General features: G+C 56.6%; 1 protein-coding gene across 1 annotated transcript; it reads left to right on the plus strand.

Moving 5' to 3' along the window:
* Positions 1 to 539: 539 nt before the first annotated feature.
* BESB_006750 (uncharacterized protein) lies at positions 540 to 27,702 on the plus strand (the record flags this gene model as incomplete). The annotated part of the gene is made up of 36 exons (XM_029359430.1): positions 540 to 1,263; positions 1,750 to 1,893; positions 2,524 to 3,046; positions 3,320 to 3,413; positions 3,956 to 4,069; positions 4,739 to 5,397; positions 5,969 to 6,115; positions 6,270 to 6,351; positions 6,753 to 7,063; positions 7,453 to 7,871; positions 8,528 to 8,987; positions 9,387 to 10,617; positions 10,990 to 11,663; positions 12,129 to 12,912; positions 13,415 to 13,516; positions 13,903 to 14,079; positions 14,661 to 14,762; positions 15,156 to 15,435; positions 15,952 to 16,473; positions 16,837 to 17,014; positions 17,420 to 17,890; positions 18,298 to 18,741; positions 19,442 to 19,826; positions 20,256 to 20,357; positions 20,835 to 20,999; positions 21,249 to 21,341; positions 21,848 to 21,923; positions 22,325 to 22,421; positions 23,021 to 23,087; positions 23,511 to 23,651; positions 24,262 to 24,383; positions 24,969 to 25,062; positions 25,678 to 25,857; positions 26,348 to 26,500; positions 26,843 to 26,969; positions 27,599 to 27,702. 36 exons carry the CDS (start codon positions 540 to 542, stop codon positions 27,700 to 27,702), a joined length of 10,548 nt encoding a protein of 3,515 aa, XP_029222343.1.

The raw sequence follows: 27,702 nt of genomic DNA on the forward strand, positions 1-27,702 counted from the left end.
CTGTTTCAAGATTGCGCGGCTTCCTGTTTAGTTGACTTTTTCCAGAATAACGTCGTTCTCAAACCAGTTACTGCATGCCCTCATTTCTTTTGCCGCAGTAAGGTGACGGAGCTTCGTCGGCAGTGTTCTCTTTCACCCTGCGGTGTAAAACCTCAGGCCGCTTCGCCACCTCGCTTAGTGATCCAGTTCTGACCAGAATGCCTCATGCTGACTCATGCGTATGCTATGATTCACACTTATCTCACGTTCCTAATTCTCCATGCAAAAGGCACTCCCACGTATTTATAGCGATTCGCTTAGTATTTGCTCTCCGCCGATGACTAGCCTACTACCGGTTCTCCTCTCAACTTGACGGATTCCACAATATCGTTGTAGCAAACCAGGGAACTTGCCACTTTACTTCATAGAACTAACTGAAACTGGAGGGCGTCCACGTGGAGCTTTTCCGGTTGCTTGTTTGAACGTTCTACTTCTTCCAGTAGGCCGGGCTGTTGGGAAATGCTGTTGCAACACACGAATCGTGATGAAGTCGCCTAAGAATGAAGGGAGAGGCCGTCGCCGACGTACTGCCTGCGCCGTCAGGGCACCCTGACGAGGCGCAGGAAAATACACGCCCACCAACTGGGCACAGAGACGGGAGCGTGTTCGCCGATGCCTGTGGCCCAGGCAGCGAACTCCCGCTCCAGCCTGTATGCTTCCTCCAAGCACACGGCGTCAATTCGTCGCGGCGATCAAACGCCTGGATTCTCGACGAAGATTCGTTTGTGTTTGTGTCGGGAAGGCAGGTCGTCGTGCACCGTTTCCTCGACAACCAGATATGCACACAGGACAGTGCCTCCGATGTGGGGGCCTCGCCGCCCTCAGATCAGGCCAAACAAGAACTCGCAGCCTACTCCTCGATGTTTTCGCCCCCCGGGGCACTGCGGAGAACTCCCGTCTTCTTGGAACCCCGCCATGTAGACTGCACAAGGGCAGATCCGTGGATTTTGCGCGAAGCACCGGAGAACCCTAAACTCTCAGACGATGAAAGGCTGCCTGCCGACGCCGGTAGAGTGGCTAGCGGGGTCGACGCGGCGCGCGACGACGTCTCTTGTGCAGCACGCGCTGGTGCCGCGACGCTCTCACCGTCCTGCGCTGATGTCGACTCTTTTGTTCTGCACTATGCTGCTGGAGAAGCGGGAAGCGGAGGAATCTCAACTGTCGCCGTAGACCACTTCCACGAGCTGCTTGCCGTTTGCGAGTGGAGCACTGTCTCGCAACCTTGTAGGCCGCCTATACAGAACCCCCAGAATTGGAGAGACTAATGAGTGCGGAAGTGCTTCCATCAGCACCTCGCGCCAACCGTCCACTCGATTCTTACACACATATCTCTCTCTCGAGACATCCATATACATGTATAAATATATATATATATATATAAATATATATGTGGATTTAGATAGTATACGGTAGAGTATATACAGCTTTCTGCAGGCGCGAACATTATATTTTTAGTGCAGTTGGCGCATAGGCCAAGCGCACATGCAAGTATATGTTGGCGCAAGGATTCGTTTTTGACCCGCGCTTCAAGGCACGCACTACTGGAAATCTTCTTTCCCCGATCCCCCCCCCCCCCCCAAGCTCTGTCTGCCACAGCTGCCGGCAGTGTCCCTCAGGAGATGGAACGACAGGCTGCCTGTATATTTGTCGGTAGCGCTTTGAGCGTTTGAAAGTGCAAAATGTGGTTGCGAACTCGGTGCCTTTCGGCAGGCATCCACATCTACTCGACGCGGACTTTCGAGCGCCAGCAGATGCTGCGGGGCGGGAGTTCAAATGGCTTCAGCTGCGCTGCATTTCGAGGCCATGAATGTTTTCAGAGCGCCAGTGAAACGTCCACAGACGGACAGCAGCAAGGTACGCGCGAAGCGCGATCCAGGCATGGCTGCTGCGATGTGCGTTACCCCAGTTGTGTTCCTAGTCCTAGCGCTTCCGATGCACCTGGCTGACGCACGTGTTACGCATGCGTGCTGTCTCTGGTATCTCGTTTAATTCGCTTTGCTTAGCCTCCCTTTGTTCACCATATTCACTGTCTCTTGTGCCTTTCACGACTGTGCAAGCAAACTCGCTCAGCCTAGTGAAGATGGCGCGGTCGATTTAGAACTAACCAAACGACGCACGCTACTATAACCGTGGCGTTAAACTTAGTCGGGTATCTCTGGCACAACTCCGAAGCCTAGAATAGGCAGAAGACCACGCTGTGGAAGCAGGCGTTCCCTGGTGCCCTGCGTCACACGCCGCACAGTGGCAGACCTCAAAGCAGCAGGTAGATGTACTCATAGACTGAATACATCCGTCATTACACGTAAATACTGCATATACATACATATATATTTATACGAATGGGCGAACACGGCAGCAGCAAGGATGCATGCTTTTTTTTGCGTTTTCTCTTGCCTTCGACGCAAAACGAATTTTTCGTCGCGTGTCTTTGCCGTCCGTATCTTCTTTGTACTTTGTTTTTGTGTCGGCCCGTGGCCCCTGCAGGATCTTCTGCAGCAGTGTGCGGCCGCGCGAGCACAGAGGACACTGGGGCCTCTGCGAACCGAGACGAAAATATCCTGGGTAGAAACTCTTTCTCGCTGTCTTCGTCCTTCGCGCGGAGCGCCAGTCAGGCGTCCCCCCATAACGAAAAAGGGAGCGGAGCGGCGAGAGAAGGCGACCGCGGGCCTGAAGCGCAGGAAGACCTGGTGAAGCGCGGCAGCGGCACTCTCGCCTTCGGATCTGACGCGTCACACCGGCGCATCCGCGGCAGCTTCTTGTCGCCGTTTGCTTCGTCCTGCGCCACGTCCTCCGCTCAAGAAAAGGTGGGAGCTCCTGGAACGCCGGAGGGAAGCAGGAAGGAAACAAGCGCCGATTCGCCGCAGATGAGTTTCAGTTCGGAATCCACCATCGCTTTGGCAACCGTCGGATGTGCGCCGGATTTCTACCTCACCCTCTGGAATGTCCGCGAGGGCGTTGCCCTCTTGAGATTCAAAGCCAGCACTCAGGACGTTTTCACCGTGCAGTGGTGAGTCGTCCAGGCTTCAGTCTGGGGACTGTTTGCAATAGAGAAATGCACCATCGTCCTAAAACGACGCCCGTCGCGAGGTTGTCTGAGGCCGCTTGCCGCCCTGATAGTCGGGGTACCCTTCTGAGAAAGGTAAAACAGCCACCTTTTCCTTCGAGTTCTCGAGTCTCCGCGCGGCTGGTGCTTGGGGGAGCGGAGTGCTCTCTCGCGGCTTCGGGGACCCTCTCCCTCCCCCGCTGATGAGTCTCTTCTTCGTTTTACGCCCCTCTACAGGTCGTCGCTGTTCCCGAGTCAACTCGTCACGGCTGGAGCGCGTCACATCAAACTGTGGAGTGTCGCCAAAACATTCACAGGCCTGAAGCTGCAGGTACGCATGAAGCCGCAGAGAAACTGTACTTTCGACGCGAACTATTCACTGTTTTTGGGATTCTCTGAAGGCGCCTCTCGAGGATTTCCGCTGCGGTGTGCCGCAGCAGAGCATAACGGATGGACATACGAGCGAATGTGCTGACGCCGGATGTAGAATCGGCCGCGGATTCGTCTGGTAGAGCAGCCTTTCAATCGCACGTGTCCAGCGGCGGGCTTCATATCGCCTGTGGCTCCTTTTCTGCTTACTCATTGATTTCTGAAAGGGCTTGTGCACAGCGAGGAGAGGTCGCAGCTTGTTGCCCTCGCCCAGCGTGCTGTCCCTTTGTACATTCTATTATTGTATTATACTCTCTTGGCAATGCGTCGAGGTATGCGTAGAAGCTTCCGCGAAGCGTCGCGCGATGAGCTCGTTTCTCTTCAAGGTGCCTTTAGTTGCCACCACACACATCTGTTGACTGTGGAAAACATACATATATAGAAAGAGGCAGATTGGAATTACATGTGACGCGCTTAGCGATTCTCCTTGATGCTTCGCTGTAGGCGCAAGCATGCAAATTCGGGGCGCTGGCGCTCTCCGACGTCCAGAGCTTCGTTGACTTGGCTGACGGCTGGCTCCTATCGGGCTCGGAGTACGGGCAGTTGCTGCTATGGGAGGTAAGAAAAGCCCTTAATATGATTAACGGCGGGGGCCGCGCGAGGGAAGGGCACACGAAAAACGGGAATGGAAGGGACACCGCGGCGAGACGAAGCCCTCAAGACGCCTTGAGCATGCGTCTAGGGGTGCATGAACAGCAGAGGAAAATCCAGAGACAGGACTGCTGCTAATTTTGGAGAAGTGAATATGAGACAGATAGGACGTGACTCTGAACAAGCGTATCTCAGTGAGAAATCGCGGGCGATGAACGATTGGTGACTCGTCTTGTGGTGCGCGTGCTCTCGCCTTCTGCGTTCTCTTCAAAGGTGACCCTGTTTTCGTTTCTTTGTTGACTCTGCTACGCCGGTTTCTGGTCGTTTCGTCTGCTGGATCTTGCTCATAGTGTCCCCATCTCCTTCCCCTGCCGTGGGAGATGCTCGCCGGCTCTGTCTGCTTGCTTCCACTGTCTGCTGCCACTGTTTGTTTTCTCGGGTCCCGGTCCCTTCAGCACCCCACGCCTGGGTCCAGCGGGCCTTCCTGCCCGGGGATTTCTCTCTGCTTTTTTCCTCTCCTCTGCGTGCGCTTGAACCAAGTCTGTTTCCTGTAATCTCCGTTCTGTTTCCGGCGTCTGCGTTGCTTACGCCGGCCTGTGCGGTCGCTCCTCTCCGCGACTTCTGCTGTGACTCCAGGGTGCGCTTGTGAAAGCAGAAATGAAACAAGCAGTCGCAACTGTCGTGCCTGGCCGCGCGCGTTCGCCTGCAGAGGCCGGCGCGGGGGATGAAGACCCGAAAGGTGGACACGACTCCCAGGGGGAGAAGTCCGCCAGCGCAGGCCCGTCCACGTTCCCGCCTTCGCCCTCTCCCGTCAGCGCCTTCGACCGCGCAGCAGACGCGAACAGCGCCGGCGCCGCCTGCGCCTCGAGCGGGTCACCAGTGGGGTACGCAGGCCCGCTGGGGGCCTTGGGCGCGCCCAGCGCCAGCGCCGGCTCGGCGCCTCCGGGCAAGCGGCTGTCGATTCTGAGAGACGACAGGCCTGACGGCGCGGGGCGAGGCGGGCGCAGGGCGTCCATGAAGGTCAACTGCGGACCTGGCGCGGCACTCGATGCCGCCCGCCGGGGGAGCAGGAAGGGCAGCCTGACAAACGCCTTGGGGTGGGCGCACCGCGGCGAAGGCGGGGTGGACGGCAGGGAGCGAGGCAGCTGGATCGGCGAGCCGAGGTCCGCGGAGCCCAGTGGGACTGTTGTGGTCGTGGGCGTCCCCTGCCACGCGGGCGTAGTCTCCAGCGTGTTTCGAGATCCCAACGACACGCAGAAGATCGTCACAGCGGGTCACGACGGCTGCATGAAATGGTGAGAGCCCCGCTTGAAGACTGCACACGCGTTTAGCGGAGTCCTGCTGGCGACGCCTATCTCCGCACGCGCTTGCCGGCGCCCTAAGGTGATGCGCCTGTTGAGCAGCATGCTGTGTCAACTGACGCTGACTCCGTCGTGAATGGCGTGTGGGTCCGCATGCTCAGAAGCACCTCAGCCAGTGCCTAGCGAGCGGCGAGGCGTGACAGACTGCCTGCAAAGTGTGACACACAGTCGCTCGAGGGCGCCGCGCTCCCGAGGCGCCGCGAGCCTGATTCCCATGCCGACTTGGCATCTGCGCGACATGCAGTGATGCATCACCCTGCCGCTAGATGCTTGAAGAGACGCGTGTGGCGCCTCGTGCACACACATGAAACCGTTTTTTTCCGTTGAAGGACGTGTCACCTGAGAGAAGAGGAAATGTCTTCCACAGGCCCCCTCTCGGGAGGGGTTCCTGCCGACGAGCGGAAGTCGCTTTACAATTGCCGCCAGAGGATTATCTGGCCGAGTTTTTGAACGCAACGCTTTGTGTGTTTTTTCGATGTTTTCCAATGTCTCAAATCGCATGCAGGTGGGCGGCCGAAGAAATTCTGGCGGGGGCGGCAGAAGCCGACGAAAAAATGACTGTCGTCGTGGCGCTACTTCGATGCGTGCGGATGCCCGATAAACGCGGGATTCGGCACGTCGCGGTTTCGCCGCGCTTCAGGCGCCAGCAAGAGTAAGCGATATGCAGACGAAGCGACTTCACTATCGCTGCGGAGAAGTCGTTCACACGCGGACTGTTGAGTTTGCCGACTGATTCATCGCCGAAAGACACACGCCCTCCGTCCTTCAGGCCGCCTCCCTCTGCGTTCTGGTTCGACTTGTTTCAGCGCAACGCCCAGCAGGTGGATTATCGAAGACCTCGCAGGCGCCGTGTGGAGCTACACCCCCCTCAACGACGACCTCGTGAAGGTAAACGCGAGCATATCGACCCCCGCAAAGGGGGGGCGACTTTGTATAGTAATGGAGGACGCTGGCGGCGGAGGAACTTGCAAACCTGAAAAACATGTTTCCGGCGAGCAACAGGAGAAACTGCGTTTCTGAGCAGAGGCCGAACAGCCTTTGCGGCCTCTTTCATGGCGTCCTCGCGTCAGCGGTTTCCTGTCAAATAGGAGTCAAACGAAAGCATATGTCACAGTCACGTTCAGCCTCGGAGCATCCAATACATTTTTGTTTGGTTAGCTTTACATGAATGATGCACTGGATCCTTTCCCAAACCTGTGAGCCGGCTGTCGCGCCACGCATCTCGGGTTGCAAAGGCCTCACTTCTTGCTATCAATTCAACGTACGTTCACGTTTTGCTTTCTGGGCAGCTGCTGGATGTCCACGCCTCCGCCATCACCGGCATCGCCCCTCTACTATCGACGTTCGCGGTCGAGACGTTTGCCAGCCCTGAGGCTCTGGGAGACGCCTCCTGGTCCCTGCCCTCCGCTTCCGCCGCCTTCGGCGCTTCGTCCCGACCAGAGCCGCAAACGGTTTGCGGCTCTTCGGCGTCTGCAGCGGATGAAGACAGCGGACCGGAGGAGCTCCTCATGGCAGACGCGTCGGTCCTTGCGACGACGGGCGCAGACGGAACTCTCCGCGTGTGGCGCGACGCCCACCGCGGGCGCGCCGCCGTCTCGAGGTGAGAAGGAAAAACGCTTGGGAGGGGTTCGCGCCTGGCGGATGTCGGCCTTTGTTGCCGCGAAGGCGGTAACTTCGAGACAAGCAAAGGATCGCAGGGAGGCGCCCTCTCGAGATTTACGAAAAACAGTGTGTCTTGCCGTGGCTGAATCTTGCCTCGCTTTCGTCCTTCTGGGCATGCTGTCCACTGCTCGAGGTGTGCTGAAGAGAGGCCTGTGCTGCGCTTCCGCGGATGTGCCTCTTTACCCCGCCCGGCGGGCGTCGTCTCAGAATCTGTTCCAGGTTGCGACGTACCCCGTCTCCAGGCGCGCCCGGGTCGGCCTGTCTCTTATTAACCGGTTCTCACACCTCGAATCTGCGTGTGGCTGGAGCGCTCTGCTTCTTCTACAGGCGCTGGAACTCGCCCTTCACGTGCCTTCAGTGCCTGCCGTTTCGCCTTCCCGCTCGCTCTCCTCGTTTTGCCCCCGCAGGCGCATGCGGGGCCTCTTCATCTGCGCCTATCTCGTTCCCCGCTCAGCGTCCTCCTTCTTCCTCCTTCTCCTCAGCTTTGCCGACCGCCTCTGCGTCGTGTCCCGCCGCTCAGCTTTTCGTTTCAAACGCAGAGGCGTCCGCTTTAGGCGCGTCTCAGCGCGATCTCTCCTCGCGCAAAAACGACCCAGTCGCAGAGGAGCCTGGAGACGTATGCATCGCCACAGGCTCTGCGGACGGAGTCTTTCGCGTGATTCGTGTCTCCGCGGAGGAGATCTCTGTCGTCTGCGCCATCAAGACGCACGCCTCGGAGATAAAGGCGCTCGCATGCGCGGAAGGCGGTAGGTGCAGCGGAGAGGCGCTAGCCTTCTCTTCACACGCAAAACTGTCTTCTGCGCTCTGGCGACCCCCCCTCACCCCCTCCACCGAGACGCCGATGCATAGGAGGAGCTGAAGGAGTCTGGGTGATTCGCCAGCTGCGGCTCGCGACGGCCCCGCAGGCGCAGGAGCTTCCGCCGACGGCGGCGGTAGCGAGGCACCGGCGCGGCGGAAAGGCAACAGCCGCTCTTGCAAGCGTGCGTGGAGGTGTATTCGATCCGGGGACGCCTTGACGTGCCTCATCATGCATGCGAAACACGGGATAGCTGTGAGTCGACCGTGGTCTGCATCTGAGCCGCATCCGGAGAATTCTGGCAGTGCGATCGTCAAGAATCTCCACCATACTGATACACATGTACGACGCAGCCCATACACTACACCCTCACCTCCACACGCGCAGATCCTCATGCACTCATATATATATGTTTGTTCCACCGCAACTGCAGCGTCCGTAGGCATATATAGGCCTTTACTCGCACGTCTGTCCCTGTCGATCTCCATTTTCGAGGCCATCTTTGAGACCCCGCCCGCAGAACTTGGGTACACTCGGCTCACTCCTCACATCGCAGATTAACGGCAGCGACCGCGGCGCGCGTTATGTTTCTGCGTCTCGCCACAGGCCGATGCATCGCCGTGCTGGGAGCAGACAACAAAGTGTTTTTCCTGCGAGCGCGCGAAATGGACACAGCAACGGTGGCGGAGACGTCTCACGCAGGCGCCGCCAAAGCCTCATCAGACAGGGCGGAGGCTCGCGCCGCCGCCCAAGGCTCATCTCTGCGTTCGCAGGGCAAGCCCGAAGGCGAATCACGGGAGGCGACCGGCTGCGTTCTTTCATATGCCGTTTCGGCCTGCGTGCAAGAACCTGAGACGATCAAACAAGTTCTGTGGGAGAGCGACTGCCGCGCCCTCCTCGTGACGGAGGCGGCGACGCTGCTGCAGGTTTCCATTGCCGCGGAGGAGCGAGAAGACGCGGCGAATCCAAAACACACAGCGGGCAGCCCCCTAGACGCGAAGCACACAAAAGAAGCGACCGCGATGCCGTGTGCTGACGCACTGAACCTCCGCGCTGCGGCCGTCAGGTTCGTCGTCGTTCCCAATGAGGATGCAAAACGCCTCTCGGAAAACGCTTCACGTTCACTAAGCCCGGTCGGTCTGGCATGCTGCATCTAAGCTGTTGCTCGGGCCATGCATATATATATAAATCTTTTATTTATGAATGTATGTGGTTGGCGCCGTTTCAACACGAAAAGCGTGCACCTTTCTGAAGGGTGTTACCGTGCGTTAGTGAAAAATGGCATTTAATTCTCCCCGCCTATCAGGTGTTGCCACTGTACCGCATCGATACAGGAACATGCGTGTATGCAACCCCAGGCGAGTCTGTCTTGCATGTGCCTTCGTCGAATGCCCGCCAAACCTGTGTTTGCCCTCTGTCCCCCGTCCCTCGTCAGCCTCGGGTTCCTCCTTTTCTGTGCACGCAGGCGCTTCACCCTCTCGCTGCCAGCTTTCTCAGCTTTGAGGCGCCTGCAGCGGACGAAGCCAATTTTGGCAGTCTCTCCTCTTGCGCGGGTGTCCGCGGCGTCTGGCTCTCCGTCGGACGCGTCATCAAGCGCACAGAGCGAAGCGAGCCTTCCCGTGCACGCTCAGCGCGTCGCGAACGACTCCTCCTCGGACTCAGAGGCCAGCGCTGGGGAGGAAGAAGACGAGGGGTTCGACACTTCCCGCGTTTCATCAAACGACAGGCGCTCGCCGCAGAGCGTAGCGAAATGCTCACGGGACGCCCCAGGAGCTCTGGGGGCGTTGGCATTCCGAATCACTGCAGCGACGCTTGTCGCCTCGCCGACCATCCTCTCGGCGCAGCGCCTCCCGCGCCTCTCGGTTTTTCAGCGGCCTGCGTTGCAGCCTGCGCAGGCGCTCACTGCAGCGGGGACACGTCTGTCGCTGTTCAACCTCTGCCGCCGAGAGGACGCAGAGAGCCGTGAAGCAGAGCGGAGCTCGATCTTCTCGCGGTCGCGCCCGTCGTGCGCGGCTGCCGGTGCCTCCGCGCTGTACATCGCCGGCACCGGGGCTCTCTCAGGGTTTCTGTGGATGCTGAAAATAAAAGGAACAAGCGGGAAGACAATGTCCTCTGCGGCTGGAGACGTGTTCTCGGCGCAGCGCGCGTCAGAGTCCGCTGACAGTAAGAATTCGCAGCTGCGGAGCCCCCGGAACAGCGATGCAGGGGCAGAGGCCTCCCCAGCAGTTGAAGAAGAATGCCTTGTTCTCTCGCCGATTGCGAATCTCGTCGGCTTATATTCGACTACCAAAAGTCCGCGATGGGTGCCCGGCCCCGCGCCAGAAACGTCTAGGCGAAGACGCGCAGGCGACCAACAGCAAGAGGGGCGGGTGCTGGAGTCTGCAAACGGCCCCGCCGGCGGGTCTTCGGGCGCCAGTCGGGTTCCACCGGACCCCGGCGACGGGACGGCAGAAGGCGACGCGCGGAAGAGCCTCGAGGGACGTGGTCGCGAAGGCGCGGAGACCACGGAGATATCAGGAAGGGGGAAGAATCGGCGGGCATTTGCCGCTGGCGACGGGCGCGGGAACGAAGAAGGGGAAAACAGTCTAGTGGTCCATCTTCTTGAAAAGGTGCCCGATCGAGATCTCCTGCTTGCTGGCATGAGCGATGGCAGGCTCCTGATCGTTCACCTCAAGTTACATCAGATTGGGTTCGTGGTGAGGAGACACCGTTTTTTTGAGACATCCGCAGACGCGTCCACGTAGCTTCTGTCCACCCTCTGCGAACGGCAAGAAAACCAATGTGCCAGGTGACTTGCATCGCTGATGACCTGACAGTCCCTTTGGGGTAACCTGCAACTGGTGGGCACCTCGCCGAGCGTAGTTCTGTTTGTGGTGTGCGCCTCTCTGCTTTACCGAACTTCCTCCTCGTTCGGCTCTTCTCAGTGGCGTCTGGGCCTGGCCGTCGCTCCAGTGTGCCTGTTCCGCTCTCTGTTAGTCCCTGGAAGGGTCTACAGCGGCTATGCTGCAGCTCCTGACAGCAGCCTCCAGCGCCTCTCGTGTCTTGACACGCGTTTCTGTGCCTCTCAGCTGCCGGCGTTCGACTGCCAGGGTGGCCCTGTGTCGGCGCTCGGCGTTTTCCCGCTGCGTCCAGTGTTCTCCGAATATAAGCTCGCGGTGGCGCGGGCTGTCGAGGCGAGTCAGCGCACCGCGCAGGCACGCCGCGTCGCGCAGGAGACGCGCGAGGCGGCGGCGAAGCTCGCGAGGCAGGTGAGCGCTTCGGCTGAGGAGCCTGAGCGCCTCCGCGCCGCCTCGATCGCGGCGGAGGAGGCCGGTGCAGCGGAGGCAGCCGCCGCCGGAGCTGAACGTGAACTCGACGTGCACCTCTCTCGCCTGTCAGCCTACGAGGGACGCCTGCTGCTGCTCGCGGGAGCCCGCGACGGCACGTGGTCGAGTTTTCAACTCAACGAAACCGCGCTGGAGGCCGCAGCTGAGGCGGAGTGCGCCAAGTTGCTGGCGCGGCTGCGCGAGAGAGCAGAGCGGAAGATGAAGAAAAGGGCGGCGCGAGAGGCCAAGGAGAAGGAATTCGCGAGGCAGCAAGCCAGAGAACTCGACGGCAGCGGCGAGGAGGAGAATGGGCAGGTGCGGAAACCCGAAAAGCAGGACGAGGACGGAGAGCTCTCAGACGGAGATGACGATGCACGCGAATCGAAAATGCTAGGAGGCGTCACCCTGACCGCGATACGGACAACCGAGAAACACAAGTCAGCGACTGTTTAATGTGGGGGGGGGGGGCCGGAGCCCTTGAGAAGTCTCAATATATGATCAACCGTAAATATATATGAATACACATCCACTTGCATATATATGTGTACATACACATGTATATATGTATATATATTTATATACGATATATATATATATATATATATGCCCCTAGAGAGTTCGATAGCGAAGACAGGGATGTAGAGATACTGCTCGTTCGTCGACACGTGTTGTCATCGTGAGCGGCAGCGTGCCTGGCGAGCAGCTGCTCACCTGACGATCCTTAAGCCTCCGCGGCACAGTTTAGATTTTCGATGCTTTAGTCCTCGTTCTGTTGCATGCAGGATCCCAAACCCACATTTGTTGGCCTTGAGGCTGGAGCGGCTCGCTCCAGCGCGTGAACGCCTCAGTGTGCCCTGGGTGATTCGCTGTACGGGTGCTTTCTCCCTTGTTGCTTTCTTCAGGATCACAACCGATCTCTGCGTCAGCTGGATGGTCGACGTCCTAGTCGCGCCGCGTGGCATGCACAGCGCCAGAGAAGCTGCGGCGAGCAGAAAGCGTCAGCAGGCCCTCGCTCGGCGTTCGCCTTCGTTTCTCTCTTGTGCTTCGTTGTCCGCTCCCGCTGCTGCGGCGGCGGGTCAACTCGCTGAGCCTGAGAGAGTGCCCGCGCCGGCTGAAGCAAAGGAAAGAGAGGACGCAGAATGGGAAGGGAAGCCGGAGCCCGACGGGCGAAAGGGAGACTCCGCTGGGGATGAGTCGGTCAGTGAAGCATCCATAGATCAAGCAGACGATCACGGGAGAAGCGCGAGAGCAGATTCGCTGCAGGCGGCGGGTGCGTCGCAGGGGAGTGATGATGAAAAAGACGAACGAAAGGCAGACGCTGCATATGCGGATGGCACTTCTGACCTTGCGGGGGGAGAGCGAGAGAGCGGCGCTAAAGTCGTTGCTTCTTCTGCGTCGCCTTCCAGTTCATCTTCGTCCTCCTTCGCCGCGGCGGGTTCCATGTATCAAGCAGCCCTGGCTGCGGTTCAGCGCATGCAAGAGCGAGAGAGGCTCTTCAGCCAACTCGACGAGTTCGAGGCCGCGGCGGAGGCCGCGACGAGCGTCTCGCGGGCAGAACAGGAAGCCTCGTCTGCGATACTCAGGAAAGAAAAAGACGAGGAAGAACGGAAGATAAAGGAGCAAACAGATGCGGAACGAAACGACGCGTGCAAAGATGTGACCGACGCAGCTGCACTGTCGCTCGAGGTCAGAACTGAACGAGTAGACAGAGTCAGTGTCGCATTTACCTACTCCCAGATAGCAAGCCTCCATGTATTCATCAGAGGTCCTGCCCCAATCCTGTATTGATATCTACATGCGGCGTGCGTATATTCACTGCACAACCCTTTCATCATTTCGGCCGCTCTTCTATGAATCTAGAAACTGCTCCAACAGTGCATACATGAATATACTAGCATGTGTGTGACGCAAGCTGATATAGATGTATAAGTATATATACATACGTAGTTATGTGGAGGAGCTGCTGTGCAATTTGCGCCTCTGCGTGTGTGTAAGGGCAGGCGCCTCCTGCACTGTGTACTTGGAAGCTCGTATATATACTTTTATATTAATATATAAAATATTAATCTATGTACCTCCGTTGCCATTCCATCACAGAAGGATGCTCACGGGCGCGAAGTATTATATGCAGCATTTCAAACCCGTAATAGGTGAAGCATCTTGTCTGATGTTCTTTCTGCTTTTTCAGCAAATTGCTCACCACCGCCACCGGGAGCAAGAGGTACGCGACGCTGAACAGAAGAAGGCGGAGATGTACGCGAAGATCGCAGAGCTCCAAAAACGTTACGCGGTACGCACACGCACTTGTAACTGCATGCCTTATGAAAAGATAGTGATGTTGCCTGAAGGCGTAGCCGCATTCGTTCGCTCGTGATGTCCGAAATCCAGAGGCCTAGGCAGGTGCTTCCATTCATACACTTCCCTCCGATGACCCTTTCTCGCCAGTCACATATATACATCTCTGTCTACATATTTTTGGATGTACTGGTCAAGATTGTTTTAGATTGCGCAAGTTCCCTGTACGTGCGGTGCTCCGTTCTTCACTAGTCACCTCTCTTGTCCATTGTGGTTCATGGATTAAGCATAGAAACACTGTCGTTGAATTCACGTAACTGTATCGTCATCTTACCACCGCGGAAATCCGCGACGTCATGCTTTCGCTGTATGGCGCGACAGGATATCTGGGAGCGACGCAAGAAACTTCCATTTTCCCCTGGGGAAGATGAGGCACTGCTCGCTGACCCAGAGTTCCTCAACGCTTACAAGGCTGAGCTCTCAAGAACGCTTGATGCGCAGAAAGCGAAACTCACGGCGCAACTCAAAATCGTCGCGATCGGCCTCAGGAAGCTCGTGGTGAGCACCTGACCCCTGAACCAGTTACCGCCTTTCAGACGCAAGAAACCGCAGAAGCGGAGGTGCACAGACACTCTTCTGCGTGTCAAAGATTCTCTGCACGCGCAGAGCTGCGTGTCTAAATGCCTCGATACTTGACAACTCAGTGCTCCCCCTCCCTCAATACATTCGCTCCTGCCTCCAAGCGCAAACAAGGTATATATACACATATATACCTATATTGAGATACATACATATATACCGATTTTACAAGTCAGGCAGCTGGCCTTCTAACACAACGTAGGCATCCAGGAGTATCCAAACGAGCGTGAATATACCTCAGTAAAAGTACATAAAACGTATGTGTGTTCTAGCGATGTAAGCCAATGCATTCATAATTGTAATTATATGTATTGAGAATCCTGGCGAGATTGTCTGCGACGGGACAGTCAGTAAGGGCTCTGGCGCCCGCTTGCCCCCGTGTACTTCATCCTGGGGTTTGCGACAGTCGAGTTTCCTGCCTTTTACCGTTCTGCTGCAAAGTCGTTTCTGTGCAGCGTCGCGCGCGTTGCTGGTCGGCCGTGTCCACTGTGTGTCGCCAGATGCGCTTCCCAGATCGTTTGAGCGCCGCAAGAGTCTACGCGTTTTTCAGCGACCTGGCAGTCGAGACCGTGCCTTGCATGCAGCAGCGATCTCTCACTCAGGTGAGCGGCGACGAGCGTCGCGCGCTCACGTGTAGGGTTTAGGATACGTTCTGCGAGTGTGCGTTCGCGAGGCTTGAGAGTCAGACGATAGCTGATTCACTCGCGCTCGTCTTTTGCCGTTCCTTCGGCACGGGGTGGACGCCTTAAAACAGCTGCGCGCGCATGCAATATATAGGCGGCTCCATGGGATAGATGCGGGCAAATGGAGGCTATCCGCGCTTGATCAAGCGCCCACACTTTCTGAGCAACTGGCGAGTGATGGGATGGGCTGCAGAGGCCCCGGCGCGCCCCTCAACCTCCCACCTTCCGCCGATAATCCTCGGACCCTCGCCAGAGGCGCCTACGCTGTTTGCGATATCTTGTATGTGTGTCGGTTGTCTTCGGCCGTGGCAGCTCTGCAGCAGCTGCGACTTTGCTGCTGCCGCGAGAAATCTGGAGGGCTCTTGCGCGGCGCGCGACCCTCTTCTACGTGAGGCGCCTCTTGCTTCTGCTTGCGCCAGCGAAGACGTGACGCTGTCGCCAGTGCATGCGGGGCTTGCAACGGCTTCGTCCCTCGAGGAGAGCCGGCGACAGGGCGCGGCGCGGTCGCGGAAGGGCTCGCTGAAAGGCGAGCGGCAGACCGCGGTGCAGCAGGAGGGCGAGGAGGAACGGCAGGCAAACGACGACAGAAAAGGTAGAAGGGGCTCTGCTTGAACGCCGGGACGTTGTCACATTTCGTTCTTGCCGATTTCTCTGGAGCTGCGAAGAGTCCGCACCCTGCGAGCGCTTTATTTCTCGGGGCGTACGTGCTCAGGGCGTATGCGCCAGCGGTAGGCGCGTGGAGGTTTTTCGTGAGAGGAGAAAAGCTCCGACACGTTTAGATATGTCTGTGCGGCGGCCGCGCGCCCCCCGTTGTGTCTGATGCAGAATGCATGTTTGAACTGCCTGTTTCCGCCGCACAGGCCTCGTGGTCTCGTCCTCGAAAGAGGTCTTCTTTCGCTATGCATAGGTCTGCACAACCATGCGCTCCGGGAAAGAGAGCCACGAGAGTCTGTACCTATACATATATACACATTTATTTATAGATACCGTCAACGGATGCATACATGTGTGTTGTATAATCCTCTTGTATCGTTGTTTTTTCGCGACCAAAAAGGAAGTGCAGAGCGCGCGGCACTTTGGCATACCGCCTCCGCGCTCCTCTCTTCAGGTGACGCTTCGCCGTCTTCGTTTCTCGCCGAATCCACTTCTGCGGTCCGTCGTTCTATGTCGGTCGCTCCCGAGGAAGACGAGCGCGTCTCGCTTCGTGAGCAGCTCCGACAACAGACGCTGCTCCTTCTGCGAAAACGAAATGGAACCGCGGCTGCCTATGGCGGCAAAACACGCGAGAGAAGCCACGAATCAAACATCTCCAGCGCGCGACCGAGCTTCACCGATCGAGAGCCCACTAGCATTCTTGCAAAAGCCGCGCCGGTCGTCACCGCTGTACGTACGCCGCAGCCTGCGCCGGCGGGCGGGGCTCCTGAGAGCGCCGGCGCTGGGCGCGGAGAGAATGCGGCGGCAGCAGAAGCCCGAGACGGGCGATTCATGCTTCGCGGAAAAACAGCCCGCGGGGGGGAAGAAGAAGGCGCCTCGGAAAAAGAAAGAGGAAGGGCGGCGAGAGCGCCGGAAGCAGCCTCCAGCTGTGGAGACCTACCTGACGGAGCCGGAATGGCGGCGGATGGACTTCAGGGTGAGTTACCGCTTCAAACGTTTTGCGTTTCTATGCATATCTGCATGTAGTCCTGCAGTCGTATGCGTGCACTATGCTTGTGCACATCGTTTTCTAGAGTCGTGTAGAGGCAGTGTAAGAGGTCGTCGTTCATCGTGGGGATGCGCGTCTTGTTCGGGTTGTTACGGGCCGCTCACGTCCCCATACGGGCACGCAAGTCGATTCGGGTATGCGGCCATTTTTCGACTCACGAGGAATTCTCTCCTAGTCGGGAGAAATGCCTCTTTCCAGCGACCCACCACTCTCCTCATTGGCGCTCGTTTGTCGCCTTCTTCGCGTAGCGCCCATCAAGGCCTCGCTCTCTTCGCTTGTCTGTGTCTACAGAGAACGGTGTCCGCGCGGAGCTGCGCGCGGAGCGGTGGCGACAAAAGGAACGCCTCCAGGCGCTCAAGCCAGACGAGGCCTATACCGACCCTGTGGACGAGCAGCGCATCGAAGATGCCGTCCGCTCCATGGGCTATCAGCGCATGAAAACGGACGAATGTTACGCCATAGAAAGCATGTACGACATCACACGGCCAAATCCCCACTAAGCAGTTTCCACCCTGTTGAGGCCTATTTACGTGTATACCTATAGTCGCACGGTAACGTTTACAAACAGCTACAGGTCCTCCTCTGTAGACAACCAAACATATGTATATATATATGAATATAGGCTTGCCGATGTAGATGCGGCCGGCGCCCTGGCAGCATACCGTCAAGCACCCAGGCACCTCTCTCCGGCCGAGTGTCCATTCGGCGCAGTGGACTCTAGAGGGTGAATAAAGAAACATGCATAAACAATTATATTGTCTGCATACATATATGTGTATGTATTCATGAATGCGTGTTGGCTGTCGTCCCGCGCCTTGATGAAACTGTATGTTGATCTAAAGCTTCGGCTGTTATTTTTTCTCTCCGTGGTTAGGGTCAACGCTCGGACGAAGCAGGAGGAAATTCGCCGTCTGCTGGGTTTCCTTCAAGACCGAATCGTGGCCTTCAACGTTCAGATCTACGCGTTGAGCGACCGCCGCGCTGCGCTCTCGAGAGAAGTGAAATCGGGGGCTGCACTCCTCCGCGCCAGTCTCCGCGAGCTTGGCGTCTGCAGCGAGGCGCACGGCAGTCAAGAGGCGAAGGGCGGGGACAGCGACTCCCGCGACGGCCGAGAGAACGCGGATCTCCTCGCCACGCTCTGCAAACATGGCTGGAGCCTCGTGGAGGCCCTCGACCGACTCGTGTCGCCGCGGCGTCGGAGCGGGCACCAGAAGGGAGAGACGAGACAGATGAGGAAGGAAAGACACCAGGGAGACGCTGCTGGGGATGGAGAGGCCGAGGGCGTCGCTGAAGACCTCGTTTTCCCCCAGAGTCACCTGACGCGCGTGACAAGAGAAGATCTTATGTGAGTCCTCAAAAAACGGAGGGAGAATCCACGAATGCAAAAGGCTGAACCCTGCACATCAGCAGGAAGGTATCGGGCAACGAAAGGGGGGAGGACGCCCTCGAGGAGGGGGGTAAGATCGGCTGCAAGCCTGAAGCTGCTGCAGACGCGGAGAGAACAGGAAACGAAGGTGGGCCGCGTCGAGAGCATCTGTCGATCGGCGTCTAGGCGGAGTCTACGAAGAAACGGCGGAGGACGTGGCCGCCCCTTTGAAACGACTAAACCCTGCGAAGATGAGTTGCGCCATATTTCGGGATGCATTTGTACCCATCTGTTCCTGCTTTTGCCCATCTTGTCCTTCACAGCCTTTCGAGTTCTGTTGCCATCCTCTCTCCCGCTGGTTCATCTTCTGTGCTGTATTGCCTCAGCTCCTTCCTCCGCAGGACACGGCCGAGCAGCGGCGAGGGTCGCGCGGGGGCTTCCCTCTGTGCCTCGGCGTCGTCTGTCGCGTCTGGCAGTCAATCGGCGTCTTCGTCTTTGCAGTCTTCGTCTTCGCAGTCTTCGTCTTCGCAGTCTTCGTCTTCGGGCTCTGTCTCGTTCAGCAGCCCGCGCGTGGCCACGCGCCCGCGCCTCGACCCCCTCGCCGTTGTCGCCGAGCTCCCCTTCGGCGCACCAGTCGCGCTCGCGCCCTCTCTGCAGGTCTCCCTCGTCCACCGCTGCGGGGCGGGCGCCTGCGGGCGTTGCCTCCACGAGGATGAGCCGAAGAGAAGAGGCAGCAGAGACCAGTGGTGCGAAGCGCGCCTCGCCCGAGCGGCGGCGGCAGACTCCGCCGTGCTTCACGGAAAGGTCGCGCGCGCTTCGTCAAGCCCTGAGTACGTGAGCGACTGGAGAGAGGGGAGAGGCAAACCTCTGCGAGACAAGTCTGCCGCCCGCAGCTGCCGCCTCTGAGAGCCGACGCCAGAGGCCTCGCGAGCCTGTACAGACGACAGGCGCGGCAACTCCTCTGGGGTCGCGACGTCGATCGAGAGGGGGGCGGCGCGCGCTGGGATGTCGCTATTTCTCCTTTCAGCTTGAGCGCGCGTTTTACCTTGGAGGCCTCGGCTGCTGCCACGGGTATCTCCTTGAGTCGAGTGTCTCGCCCTGCCGCTCGCCCCAAGGCGTGCGCGAACTCTCCGTTCTTTCTCGGGCAGCTGCCCTCGCGTGTGCCGGCGCCCTCGCACGTCCCTCCCGCGCCTTCTCTCCTCGTTTCGTTTGCACTTTATCTCCGCTCTGTGTCGCTGGTGGCAGCTTCCACCGGCCGCCCGGTCTGCGGGGCAGGCGCTCGAGGGCCTGAGCTGAAACTGGGCAGGACGCGGCTCGGAGGAGAACGCGTCTGGCGCCCGGCGCCCTCAGCGTGCGGCGGTTGACGCGGGTCCCCACCATATGTTTGACTGTGAGATGACGGCGCGCGCCGCAACCCCAGCTCCAACAATGGACTCTCTTCCCATGTGGAGAGCTGAAATCGCCGCGCGCCGAGAGCCCATGAACCTGCCTACTCTTCGCGCACGTCCCTTCCCTCGGCGCTGTCTTCAGGTTGACGCCGTGCCTCTCCCGCGACTCGGTCCCAGTCTGCGCTTCATGGGAGGCGACAGCGGAGCGAGTGCGACCAGACTTCGACTCGAAAGGCCAGCCTTCCGCCAGGCCGCGAAGCTTCGAAGAGCTACACACTCTGGAGCTTCAGCTCTTCTTCGCCGAGCTCAGGCGAAGGCGCAATTCAGTCGCGCTCGAGACGCAAGGCGGCGACAACAAAGCCTCAGGCCCCCCTTGGGAAACGGCCGTGGACGACGACAAAGCATCTCAGCAGGAGCCGACGCGGAGTGACGCTCGATGGCCAGATGACGCGAACTCGCGCTTGACGCTTCTGCTGACTGCGAGGAGGCGCGGCCTGGCTCAGCGCGTTGTGGAAGTCGTCGAGCAGGTGCGCCCGCGTCGAGCCGATGCCTGTTTAACAGGAAACGTTGGAGCAAAGCGGAGTGAATGTCGTCTTCGCTCTCCGCGGCTGAGAAGGATCTACGAAACGTTGAACGATTGCGCGTCTACGGTGCCGAGTCTCTGCACATGAATTCTCACATGCGCTGCGGCGCTTGAGTCTAGACGCACGGAGATCCGTTTGCTCGTCCGTCCGATGTGAGTTGCATACAAATATGGCAACTGCCTATGGCTGCCGAGACCAGATTTGTTTGAGAGGGCTTGCATCTGTGCGTTGGCCTTGTTTAACCTGGGAGGCGAGGGCATCAGCCACGATCCGAACGATCGACATGCAGCGACGTGGCTCATAAGTCGTTTGCGAGGTACCCATCGCCGTCGATTTATTCTTCATTTCTCCACTCTTTTTTTTGCTTTGCAGATTCGCGTCTCGCTGCATCAGTTCGATCGCGACGTCCATCGTCTGCACGCCGAACGTGGGAAGCTGATGGAGCTCGCGAAGCTCGCAGACCTCCAGCACCTCGTAAGAAGCTTGTCTCCCTGTGTTCTACAACGCTGCTTCGTTGCGGCTCCCTCCTTCTCGCTCGTGCTTGGCTGGTTCCAGTTGCGTATCCGCCGGCGACATCTTCCGCCGCATCTCCGCGCAGGCACTGCGAGGTTGCCTCGTCTCTCCTCGTGCTCCACCTCGGTGGCGGTCTGCTATCTCTCGTCTTCTTCGGCATATAGATAAAGGCACATGTTTTAGTGAACCAGACGGTTTTTGCCACGATTGCGGCCTCTGCGATTCAAAATCCATTCGTCTTCGAGTCTTGAAGCCTCTGCAGTCCGGAAGGCGGGCGGAGATCGAGGTTGTGCGTGAGGGCATTCCGGCCGTGCAACTCATTCAGGACGTCTCACGACCTCACGGAACTCCTCCCTCTTTCGATGTTGACACGCGTGTTTCATTTTTTCAGTTCGTTTAATTCGCCAAGTTATATCTCCGTGATGGGCGGCTTTGCAGGTTCTCCTCGAGGAACTCGAGCTCCTGAAGCTGATGGAAGAAGAGGACTACCGCCTGCATGAGAGACGCCGCGAGGCTCTCGGCGACCGCGAGGCCGTTCGTGTGCGGCTGGAGAGACTCGCAGACGATCTGTTGGAAAAGAAAGGCGCGCTAGAGGAGGTGCAGGTGGGTTTGTCAAACGTGCACCTGAGACCCAGAGAGAGTCCACCCCGCGGCCGTAGTCAAGGTTAGAAAGCCTTAGGGCCGCGCTGAACAGGACAAAGTCCTTCAGTGTTCTAAGGCGTTAACAGCCTGGAATGAAGCCGAACAGAGGATTCATGAAGGCGCTGCCGTAACATAACAAGGCCCGCTTCCAGCATTTCGCCGCATGCATGTCTCTCGTGGGTGCGTCCTCACTCGTCGGCTACTGCTCAGGCGACAGAGGAAGCGATCAGGCAGAAGCTGGGAGAGGTCATCGGCCCCAAGAACGCCTTCACTGCGCATCTGGTGCAGATTTTCAATAGGAAGGTAAACCCGCTGAAGCCAAACTCGAACGAAACTCCTACACCAGGTGCCTCGCTCGGCGACGCCGCAACCAGCGCCTTGTCGCGCGCACGCCTCAGAGAGAGAGACTCAAAAAACTACAGAAGAAGCCCAAACGCGTCGCATCTGACGCATGCGGCCACTCTCAGGTCGCACCAGCTGCATTCGTGGATGTATCTTCTCTCGCGCGGTGGGTGCTTGGAGGTAGTCGGGGGCGACGACAAGGTTCTCAGCGGGCGGGAACACACAACAGGAGGCGTAGAAGGGTTTCCCGAGTGCGAGCTCTGAATGCGAATCGAAGGACGAGAGTAAGAAGAGGGAGCGGGAAAAACGGCTGAGAGACCCCGCTGACAAAGCGATCCTCGCAAGCCCGTTGCAAGCGCATTGACTGTGCTTCCCATGTCCGGTTTCCTCACGGAGAGCCGCCCTGCGTAGGAGAACTCGAGTCACTCCACACATCCGTTCATATGGATTGTGATATGCCATCGCAGGTCAAGAAAGCGCGACGTCCGCAGCCGGCTGGAGTTGACGACGAGGACGACGAGGAAGAAGACCTTCGGCGCTTCGGTAGGCGCTCAAGTCGCGACGTCTTTGTGCTGCGGTCGCCACAGATGACGAAACACAAATGAGAAGTATATCCGCGACTTTCTCACTCCGTCGCACGTCCGCCACCGCTAACTGCTGGACTGTTACCGGGTGTGGTCGAAACCTCCACACACCTAGCGACTGCGGGTGACTCAAGTCCTCTATCTGTGCTCACTATATCTGTTTAAATATATATATCATATATATTTATATATGTACGTAATTTTCATGGTTATGCGTATATATATATATATATATGCGTTCGCCTGCGGCTACACCTCAGAAAGAGGTGTGGTGGATGCATGCGTAAGGCGATGTGAGCCATCTGCGTTGGAACACTGCGCGTCATTCTGCTCTTGAAACTCGTCATTATGCGTCAGAAGACGATGACGATGCGGACGACGATGACGGAGACCTGGAAGAAGATGCAGCGCCCCCTGGCTGTGACATGCAGAGCTACGAGAACGTCCTTGAACTGCGGTACGGCTGAGTTTTAGTCTCACTCTTTTGCGGATTAGCAAAAGACAAATGGTTTTTCGTCATATGCCGCGGACGATATCCTTGCGTTGCGCTCGCGGCGTCGGCGGGAATGTCAAGGTTCTCTTCTGCGCAGAACTGTGCATGCGTCCTGTGGCGTGCTCCAGTATGGGCAGGGGCCTTCAGGGTTTAGGGCAAGAATACCTAGAGAGATTCGCAGATAGGTCTATTTCCGGCTGTGTGCGTCTATACTACGAGGAAATTCACACAGGTGCATGCGTCCAAAGACCGCGCGAATACAGTGGCGAGCTGCACATCAATTGAATTCGGTATGCGTCCCTGTCGGCGTTCACTACCCCAAGGGTACAGAGCAACTCTACACTTTGCAGATGGACATGGTTTTCACCTGATGGGGTTTTCGGGGTTTTTTCGCTGTCCCTCCTTTCTCCTTCCTTCTTCTGGACGCAGGATTATGTGCCGATGCTATCACTGATGCATCTGTCTATTCTAGGTTTTTGTTCAGTTTTGCTTTGTTGTGAGCCTGCGTTGGTGTGCAGCGTTGTTGGCTTCATTGTCCGACCTCTTTCTGTGTGCCTGTTCAGAGACATCAAGACTGAGACGGAGCTGAAGCTCGCCGCGCTCAAGAAGGAAATCGAGGAGATAAAGAAGGCAAGCAGCATAAGGGAGAAGGGGCGAACTCTCGCCAAAAGCCTCGCTGCGGAACATGAGCAGTTCTCGTTGCGCGACATGCGGCCTTAACTGTAATGCTTCGTGCGGTTGCGTTCCCGTTTCTCTCTTCGCTCTCTAGGCTGCCAGTTGGTGTCTTCTTGTTGCGAGCCTCGCGCTCTCATCGTGCCTGCTAACTTCTCTCGGTGCGTTGTCCCCCTCGTCAGTTTCGGAGATACGTTCGCATGCAGCCTCTTCGATGCCTCTTTGCTATGGCGAGCAGATCGCGTTTTGCTGTCAGGCGTATCTAATCTCCTCGGGTGCAGCCCAAGTTTCTCGCGTCTCCGCACCTTTGCGTCGTTGCGTTGTCATCTCTGTGTCTGTTCTCATCCTGCTTCCTTCGCAGTGGCGTTGCCTGTTGCTCAGGAGCTCACGCGGCAGACCGCCCTGGAGAAGCAACACACCCAGCGCGTGAAGCAGACGGAAGAAGAAATTCATAAATACCAAAAAGAGAAACAGAAACGGGCGAATCAAATGCAGCAAGTCGTTCCCCTTACGGCCTCGCAGGTACGCACCGGCGGGGAGACTTCCAATGGACAAACGGTATATATATGTCTATATCCGTATATATATTGATAGATATGTATGTACATATTGACAGATATGGATAGATAAATAGATATACATATTTAGCAAAAGATACACATACATCTATAAGTAGATCTAGATTATATATCTAAATAGATTTATAGAGATGGTTAGATATACAGATGCGCAGATAGACAGAGAGATAGATAGGTAAATAGTTATATAGGTAGATAGATATAGGTACAGATGCAGATTTTCCTTGTGTATGCATGAAGTGCCGGTGGAACGTTGTCTGAGACCTCGATTGCCGCGCGCCGTCTCCTTGGAAAGAGTCAAATATGTATCTATTGATCGGAACGGATAGATAGATAGATCACATTACGTGAAGACATGTAACTAGATAGATCTAGATTGTATATCTAAATATATATAGATCATGGACATATAAATACAGATGGAAGGATAGAAATATATATCAAATCCGCAGACAGATCGATACATTATAGATGTAGATATAGGTACAAATAAGTACAGATACAGATATGGACTGCCACAGAGTCTCTGCCTGGTATGCCCCTCCTCTCTGCAGATTGAGTGCCTATACACCGACGATAGCGACGCCTGCGGCGCAAGCGCGTCCGGCGTTCTTCCTCCAGACCTGCAAAAGGAAGTTGTTTTCACTCGCGCCGGCTTCGGGCGGCTCTTCCAGCGGTGAGAAACTGCGTTTTTTATGGAAGGAGACAGAGTAAAGAGGCTCTCGGACGCTCTGTGGCGCTAGACAGCATCCGTGCTGCAGGGGCGGCCCGCTGAAGTACTGGGGGAGGCGCACGCGCGTCAGATGTCTTGCACCGAAGCAAACACTTGCCAGGAATCCACCTGATTACTTTTAACAGCAAACGGTGCTCGAGCCGCGGTCACAAGCGCGATCGGGTTTGTGTATCGCACGAAAGGAGAAAGAGGATATCATTGCTTGTCTGGTAGTGTTGAGCCTGAGATGCCCAGGCGAGAAGGAGAGAGGGAGAGGACTTACTATCGCGAACGGAATATGGCATCAAGGCAAAGACGGCCTCTTTTCCTGTTTGTGTTAGGCCAAGAGTGCGGGAGAGCTCTAGTCCCGGGACACAGCCAACGAAGGGTGAAATAAAAGGGAGCCTGGAAGGCACAGTCTAACATTTTTGCTGCCGCCAGCCGTTGTCTGGTTCTTCTTCCTTCTTTCGCGTCATATACATATATACATATATATGTGTATATATGCGTATATAGATCTGCCCTAACGGACTCTCGCACGTGCTGCAGGATCAAGGACTTGCGCATCGAGACTGAGGCGACCCGCGCTGAATATCGAGATCTAACTCGGAGTTTTGCCGTCTCTCAGAAAGAGAAAAAACAGGTAGGACGAGCGCCCTCGTGTTTGCTACAGAATTACTCTCGCTGTCAGCGTAAATACATATATACGTCTAGAGAGAGAGAGGGAGTACTGGGTGTATTGCATAGTTCAACGGACAGAAGGATACATACATAGGGAACGCGAGGTGAGGCGACGAGGCGACCTGTAAACAAGTGAGGCTCGCGCAGCTCGTCTGGTGCCCTGTAGGGCGGATATCTCCTCTAGGCATCTAGGCGTCCAACACTGTCTTGCCAGCTTAGTGCGGAGCTTACATATTTTATCGAGAAGCATCTTGTCGCCCAGCACCCCGCTATCAGCCTATACCGCGCTCGAAGCCGCGCGCGTCTCACGGCGGGTAGGTAAAACTGGATTAGGTTCAAATGTTACACTGGACACGTTTCACTGCTAGCTTATAAATACCATGGGAGCGAAGGTGGCATCCGATACAAAGACACTTTCCACGCCGTTAACTGAGGCGGGCGCCCCGAATGGAAAACCGGTCTGAGGATCGTTTGACCGTGGTGGTCCCCCCGTCCCTCTCCCACCCCCCCCCCCTCCATGGCTGGGCACCTAACCTCGTACGCGGGTCTGACGTCGGTTGCAATGTGCCTCGCGCAGACGATCAAGTTGATTGAGCGCTTGACGCAGAAGTTTCAGGACGTTCAGCTTCTTCGCTTCGGCGAGGACGTGACTCTGGAGCAACTCGAAGAAGCCACAGCGACCGTGGAAGCCGCGAAGGAGCGAGAATATCGACGGGCGAACCTCGAAGACCGAACTCACGCATCGCAAGAGGCACAGGTCGGTACGACACGCAACGCGTGCTCCCACCCTCTGCGCGCGAGTCTGCTGTCTCTCACGCCGACGCACCTCTCGAACACGCGCGGCACGCCTCACAGTGCCTCTGCGCATTTAAAGCTCAGGCGGAGACGTCACGCGAGCCCACCATTAGAGGCCTCCACCCAGAGAATGCTACGAATATTTAAAACATCATACTACTCACTGCATATGGGCATATAAGCATGAATATATATATATATATATAGAGAGAGAGAGAGAGAGATCTTGTGCACACCGTGACCATGTCGACGACGAGCGGCATATACGTCTTATGGCTTCGCTAAATACGTGTACGCTCAACATGGATATTCTGAGGGAGTCTCTCATGGAGCCATGCACGCATTCGCTTTCTGAGGATGTTTGTGTTTTGCGCAATGCCAAGCGTTTGATGGAAACGGATATGCTGGACTGAGACATTGAGCAACCACGAGCAACAAATTTGTCTTTTCAGGCGCTCGCGGAGAAGCGGCGAACGATCGAGGAGCTATCGAAGACGCGATACACACTCCTTCAAGAAAACACAAAACTCCTCAAGACCGTAGCCAACTTAAAGGAGTCCGAGATTCTTCTCCAGCAGGCGCTAGGCAAAGACGCCAATGCCGCAGTAAGAATACCGTGGTCTTTCCATGTATATCTAGATGTATATGAATAAATATACTCATGATGATACTTGTGTCTGTAAACATAAATATATGTATGAAATATATATATATATATATATATATATATATATTACAAGAAACGACTTCTGGATAGGAAGCGCGACGCCACACCTCGCCACACGGTCGGCATCCAGAGGATACCGTTTCAGCAACTGTGCGTACTTCAGATAAGTATATTCATGTATATATGTGTACCGAGACACATCACCTGCGGATAAGTTCGAGTCACCAGGAGGAGACCTGCTGTTTCCGCAAGCATATGTCTCATGTTTCGCGCACAGCAGGCAGGCCAGGACTGGGCTGCAAAGGCGCAGCGAACCCAGAGAGTGAAGAAACTGAAGGAAGTGCTGAGGCTGCAAGAAAAGGAAATCGAGACACTGAAGAAGGAAATCGAGCTGTTCAAGCAAAAGGGTAGGCAGCCACTGAAGATCTGGCAAACGTGCGAAATAACTTGCTTCTGAACCGTCAAGCAGCGACAGAAAATTGGTGTGCACCGGCGACGCGAGCACGATGAGGACCTCAAAAATCGGGCAACGGGAGAAAAGAAAGAAAAGCACATGCAGAGTTTTCGACATTCGTGCGTGCATATGCGTCTACATTCTGTGTACGAGTATGGAGTGAAGGCAACTAAGCAAAGAACCTTTGGGTCGGATCGGAGCTGATGCAGGAGTGTAGACAGGTTCGCACGTCTCTCAAGTACCGCTCAAGTCTGCACACCTTCGGGTAGCCTCGTCATTGCCGTTGACGTGCAGGGAGTGCAGCACGTCCGCGCCCATCTACAGATATAGTGTAGACCAGAACACATACTTATATTTTTCCACATATACATATATATATGGATGCAGGTACAAATATATGACTATACGTAGACGTGTATATCTGAAGGTATATATGCGTCGTCATCCTTTGCTGCGGTCTGCAGGTCTCACAACTCATTGTAGATGTCTATAGGCCGTTCGCTCGTCCTGCGGCCTACCTATAATGAATATCCGTTCGATTTGACAGCGTAAGCGACCCGAAGGGTTTGTCTGTGCCCGCAGGCGCTCACATCGACGCGGCAGTTCTGTATGGGCCGCGGGAGCCCTGCTTTCACTCTCTAAATTCCTTAGCGGAACGGCGCGTCCCCCATGACCGTGAGACCTGA

The sequence above is a fragment of the Besnoitia besnoiti genome, chromosome I (assembly GCF_002563875.1).
Source record: "Besnoitia besnoiti strain Bb-Ger1 chromosome I, whole genome shotgun sequence".
Lineage (NCBI taxonomy): Eukaryota > Apicomplexa > Conoidasida > Eucoccidiorida > Sarcocystidae > Besnoitia > Besnoitia besnoiti.